This window comes from Myodes glareolus, chromosome 3 (assembly GCF_982192425.1).
Source record: "Myodes glareolus chromosome 3, mMyoGla1.1, whole genome shotgun sequence".
Classification (NCBI taxonomy): domain Eukaryota; kingdom Metazoa; phylum Chordata; class Mammalia; order Rodentia; family Cricetidae; genus Myodes; species Myodes glareolus.
The window spans coordinates 384,842-390,841 of record NC_142028.1 but is presented as its reverse complement, the minus strand read 5'-3'; the positions used below and the strand labels follow the sequence as shown (position 1 = coordinate 390,841).

At 39.3% G+C, this 6,000-nt stretch overlaps 1 protein-coding gene across 1 annotated transcript; it reads right to left on the bottom strand.

Moving 5' to 3' along the window:
* Positions 1 to 4,819: 4,819 nt before the first annotated feature.
* Positions 4,820 to 5,755, bottom strand: LOC125399513 (olfactory receptor 4C15-like). The gene has a single exon (XM_048432932.3). It carries the CDS (start codon positions 5,753 to 5,755, stop codon positions 4,820 to 4,822), a length of 936 nt encoding a protein of 311 aa, XP_048288889.3.
* Positions 5,756 to 6,000: the final 245 nt, after the last annotated feature.

Below are 6,000 nucleotides of genomic sequence, written 5' to 3'. Positions count from 1 at the left end.
TTTAATGGGAGCTCACCAAAGTCAGCAGGACTGGGACTGAACAAACATGGGATCAAACTGGACCCTCTGAATGTGGCTGACGATTGGGTCGGACTGAGAAGCCAATGATAACGGCACTGGGATTTGTCTCTACTGCATGTACTGGCTTTTGGGGATCTTATTCTATTTGGATGCATAACTTTCTAAGTCTGATTGTAGTGGGGAGGAACTTGGACTTCCCACAGGGCAGTGTACCTTGCCCTCTCTTAGGACTGGAGGTGGACTGGAGGTGACTGTGTGGGGGAACTGGAGGGGAGTGGGAGGAGGGGAGGAAGTGGAAATTTTGATTGGTATTATTTATAAAGTAATAAAAAAAATAAGAAAAAAATGAAGAGAACTGTTAACATAGAGTGGAACCAGCTAAAGATAAAGAAGTATGTTGCAGTCAACAAAGTTGAAATGAACTGGAGATCAGAAGAGTGCTTAGACATCAGACATGGAGATGTAGAGTTTGAAATTTGCCGAGATGTGTTTCTGGTCTGACTTTGGTTCAGTATTTCTTCAATGGGAGCTCACCAAGGCCAGCTGAACTGGGACTGAATGTGCATATGGTCAAACAGGACTCTGAATGTGGCTGACAATGAGGGCTGACTGAGAAGCCAAGGACAATGGCACTGGATTTTGATTCTACTGCATGGACTGGCTTTGTGGGAGCCTACTCTGTTTGGCTGCTCACTTTCCTACATCTGAATGGGCGCGGGGAGGACCTTGGACTTCCCACAGGGCAGGGAACCCTGACTGCTCTTAGGACTGGAGAGGGAGGGGAAGTGGGGGGAGTGGGAGGGAAATGGAAAAAGGGGAGAAGGTTGAAATTTTTAATAAATAAATAAATAAATAATATTATCTTTCCTTCCATTTGGAAAAAAACTATATATATTGTACTATTATATGTTGAAAGCATATGATCTGCTTTTCCATTTGGGTTTTACAGGAGATTGCCATGAGTCCTCAGAAGAGAAATGAACTTTGGACATTTAAACAAGTTTGAGCCTGTTACAGACTATGAGGACTTTTGAAGTAGGACTAAATTGTATTTTGCAATTTGATATAGTTAAAATCTTCTGGAGGTCATAGAGTCAATTGTCAGAGTTTTAATAAAAATATCCAACACGGGCCCAAAGGGCATGACACTATAAGAAGGAATGGCCTTATTGGAGTATGTGCAGCCTTGTTGAAGGAAGTATGTCTTTGGTCTTGAGCTTTTAGGTTTCAGACCTCAAGTCAGGCCCAGTGGCTCAGTCTCTCTTCCTCCTGCCTGCTGATCAGATGCAGAACTTTCTGCTATGTCTCTAACACCATGCATGCTACCATGATTTCCACAATGGTGATAATAAACTAAACCTCCGAGTTATAAGCCAGCCCCAAATGAATATTTTCCTTTAAAAGAGTTGCTGTGGTCATGTTGTTACTTCACAGCAATAGAAACCTTACTAAGACACATATCATCCAAATCCAACAGAATGGCCTTGGAAGTTCCATGACCTGCACTAGAGATTTCCTAGTCCAGTGAAACAAATTCTTATTCATTGCAGCTACAAAATACTTTAAAGCCTAAATATATGTAGTCTTTATTATCAGAGCAGCAACCCCACTTCTTGTATCAATTTTCAGTGTTAGATAACTTTCTTCTTTATGCAACAAAATTCTTATCAACAGCAAGTCTAGAAGTTATAGTTTTAGTTTTCCATATAAATTGAAGATATAGTGCATTATGATAAAAAAAGTATAAAATCAGTAGGTAAATGTTCAACAGGAAAATGTAGAGACGTTAATATCTGTGTTCAACTAGTTTTATCCTTTTTATTTAGCTAATGTCCAAACCCAGATAAATGTCTTATTAATTTCCCCCAATGATGTAGGAGGATCATCTGTCTATGTGTTACTTTCATTGGTTAATAAAGAAACTGCCTTGGCTTTTGATAGGACAGCAGCTTAGATAGGCAGAGTAGACAGAACAGAATGCTGGGAGAAAGAAGCAGAGTCAGGCAGACGCCATGGAGCCAGCCACCAGGTCAGACATGCTGAATATTTCCCAGTAACCCACCACCTCGTGGTGCTATACAGATTATTAGAAATGGGTTAATCAAGATGTGAGATTTAGCCAGTAAGAAGCTAGAACTAACGGGCCAGGCAGTGTTTAAATAAATACAGTTTCCATGTAATTATTTTTGGCATAAGCTAGCCAGGCGGCTGGGAGCTGGGAGGCAGGAACGCAGCCTGCTGCTCCTTTTACAACACCCCAACATACTGTTTTTATTATTTACTTTGGAATTTCACACAATACAACCCAATAACATTTGCATCCTATTCCTCCCAGGTTCACTCTCCCATTCTTGCAGTCCCACAAATAATAATAATAATAATAATAATAATAATAATAATCAGCTTGAATTTGTGTTGACCATATACTCATTGGAACACAGTAAAACTCTCAGGGGCCAGTTCCTTAAAGAAAATTGAGTCCTTCATCATCCCACCAGAAGCCAGAAGCCATTAGCTGTGAAGAGCTATACTTTAGCATATTTATCACAGTTTTTAAGAGATTTTTAATAGCTTCATATCTGGACTATTTCTCTTTTTTTCTTTTTTAGTGGTGGGGTTAGTGGGGGAGAGGTTGACAGTGAGCCTTTCAATATCTTTGCTCTCAGTTCGGAATCTGAAGTCATTGTAACCACAGCAAAAGATGCCTCTTCCCATAGCAGCCTGTGACAACACGAGTCACAGATCGTGGGCATCAATACGACAGCACAGATACTGGACATCAGCATGGTCTCTTGTGGTAGCACTGATCACAGATGTGTTGTATTACAGCTACGGAGGGAAAGGCTCCCCAAATGGAAGCATACACCTCTGCTCCTGCTGGGAAGTTCCCCCCAAGTATTACAGCTCTGTAGGGTAAAGCATCCTGGCTGTTGAAACCAAGGGATTCAACAAAGATACATGTAACAAAAACATCACACGAGATTTATTAGAAGAGAAAGACCCAGAAGGGTGGATGCCTCTGCTCAGCAAGTAGCAACAGAGAACTGAGCAGAGACAGTGTTTATACAGCATATTTTGGGGACAGAGCTATCTATTGTGAGGATTGATGGAGTTTCAAGTCAGAGCTTGAGCTTTTTACTCTATAGGGCAGGGGTTGGGTTCAGCTATTAGGGCAGTAGGGGTTTTCTGTGGGTGAAACCTAGTGGTTGAATATTCTCAGGGGAGAGGCCTGGCCAGTTTTGCTCCTCAAGGGGCTGACAATGTACAGCAATGTGATTTTCAGCAAGAACATGGATCATGGACATCAACATGGTTTTCCAGACCATGGAAATCTTTTGAGGACATTTAATCCAGAAAAATTAACAATTTTTCATCACAGATATCTTGTGGTTTCCCACTGTTAGAATGATGGTGCAGTTGGACATCGACATGATTTTCCAGACCTTGGAAATCTGAAAAGCAAAACAGCCAGTCATTGACTTTTACCTCAACTTCAGTCTGAAATGGCAATCCTGCCACCCAGATTCTCAGAAGGAGACTATGTCTGAGATCTGCCTTCCCCCATAATATATTTCTTTATAGGGCTTGGATTAAAGGTATGCACCACCATTATTAAAGGCATGCACTATCAAGTTTCTATGGCAACTAGTGTGATTAATGAGATTAAAGGGATCTGACATTATGGCTACTGAGATTAAAGGTATGTGTCATTGTGGCTGCTGGGATTAAAGGTGTACATTACCATAACCTGCTCTGTAAGGTTGACTAGTGGGACTCTTTTACTATCAGACCTTCAGGCAGTCTTTATGTATACGTAATGCAAGCAAAAGGTTGAAATGCCACTACAGGCATTTTGGGTTCTGTTTGTCATCCACTCTCTGTATTTGTAGGTTTTAACTTCTTACATTGTTTCTTAGAAATCTATTTTTTCTTAAAATTATTTCAGTAGTTTTCTAATGTCAAATACATATTTACAATTGTCAACCATTTAAATATATTTGGCTGTTTTACCCAGGTGTACCATAAGTGTGATTGTTGCCTGTAGATGCCAGAAAAGAATGTTAGATGCCCTGAAACTGAAGAAACTGAATTACAGACAGTTGCGAAAGGTCATGTGGGTGCTGGGAATTGAATTCAGGTCTATAGAAGAGCAGGCAGAAAATGTTCTTAAGTTCTGAGCCATATCTTCCACCCACTTCATCCATTTTTTGAAATAAAGTGTAGGGTTAATGTCTGGCCTTCTAATATTTAAAATTCTCCCAATATGTCATTGATTTATGTGAGCATAAAATTATACAGGCATTAATTTTCATGTGGAAAGATTTATTAGTAAATTGATACACTCACTATTGAATAATTTTACTCATTGCTCTGTAGTAAATCATGACTAAATCATAAAGCGTTTATCTCAGTAAATAGTTACTTCTGCATTGGTTACATTATTTTCTAGGTGTGATTTTTTTGTTTCTTTGTGTTTGTGTCTCTGTGTACATATGTGGGCCATATAAAATGTGTGTACACATGTGAAGTGGAAAGTTTTATGCCTCTGCACATGAATATAGAAACAAAAGAGGGATTGTATCGATCTGTAGCCCTATACCTAATTTTATTGAGCCAAGTCATCATTTAATCTTGAACACTCTGATTCTGTACTAGATGAACAGTTTGAGCTTATTCTATTTTTACTAGACTTAAAAGTTCCCTGATTCAACTGGCTTTTGGCATGAGTCCTGGGATTCAGGACTTTATGTTTGCAAATTCTCTTCCCCACTGAACCATCTGACCAACATGTAATATTTTAGTATTTATCAGAAGCCACTGTCAATCTCCTATATATTTTCCTAAAGGAATTCTTCATTTCCTTATTCCTGAAAGTGTAAACCATTGGATTAAGCAATGGTGTCAGAACAGAGGCAAATATAAGTGTGTTTTTCTCAAAGGAAAAGGCAGATGAAGGTCGTGCATATATTAGTATGCATGGGACAAAGAACAAAATTACAACAGTAATGTGGGATCCACAAGTGGAGAGAGCTTTACTTCGTCCTTCAGAGCTATGGCCCCTTAAGGAGAAGAGGATGACACCATAGGAAACAATCAACAAGGAGAAGATAATGATGCAGAAAGATCCACTGTTAGCAAACACCAAAATGACAAAAATGTGTGTGTCAGTGCAGGCAAGCTGCAGTAATGGGAATAAGTCACATATGAAATGATCAATAAAATTGGGTCCACAGAAGGGCAGCTGCAAAGTGAAGATAACCTGTGTGATAGAATGTAAGAATCCTCCTGTCCAGGCCACCCCTATAAGAGTGCCACAGAGCCTTCGGGTCATGATGGAAGAGTAGTGAAGTGGCTTGCAAATGGCCACATAGCGGTCATAGGCCATGGCTGTCAGGACAATCACCTCCACTCCTGCAAAGAAGTGGCTAGTAAAGAGTTGTGTCATGCAACATTCAAAGGAAATGGTCTTCCTTTTATAGAAGAGGTCCACAATCATCTTGGGTGTGACAGTAGTAGAAGTACATGCATCCAGTAAGGACAAGAATGCCAAGAAGAAGTACATGGGAGATCCCAGCAGGTCTGGGCTAAAGATGATTGTCACCACAATTATCATGTTACCCCCAAGTGTTGCAATATAGACCAACAAAAATACAACAAAGAGTATTTTCTCAACTTTTGGGTTTTGAGAAAGCCCCAGGAGTATGAACTCAGTGACAAAGCTCTGGTTTTGCATAATTCTCAAAAAGATGGTAAATAAAAAATATGTTCATAAAAATCTGCAGTAATAAGAAAAAAAATCTTTTATCGCACCTGAGAACAGAATATTAGAAATTTTAGAACAGTGTCATTTATAACATGTAGAATTGTTAGAGATAAAAATCTGAATGCTTTAGAATTACTACCTTTTGAATATTTGTAATTTAAACATTTTCTTGTGCTATAGATGAGGAAATATTTTTACTTTGTATGGTCAGTTTT

Coding starts and splice junctions, on each gene's coding strand:
- LOC125399513 (XM_048432932.3), bottom strand. CDS start 5,755: ATGCAAAACCAGAGCTTTGTCACTGAGTTCATACTCCTGGGGCTTTCT.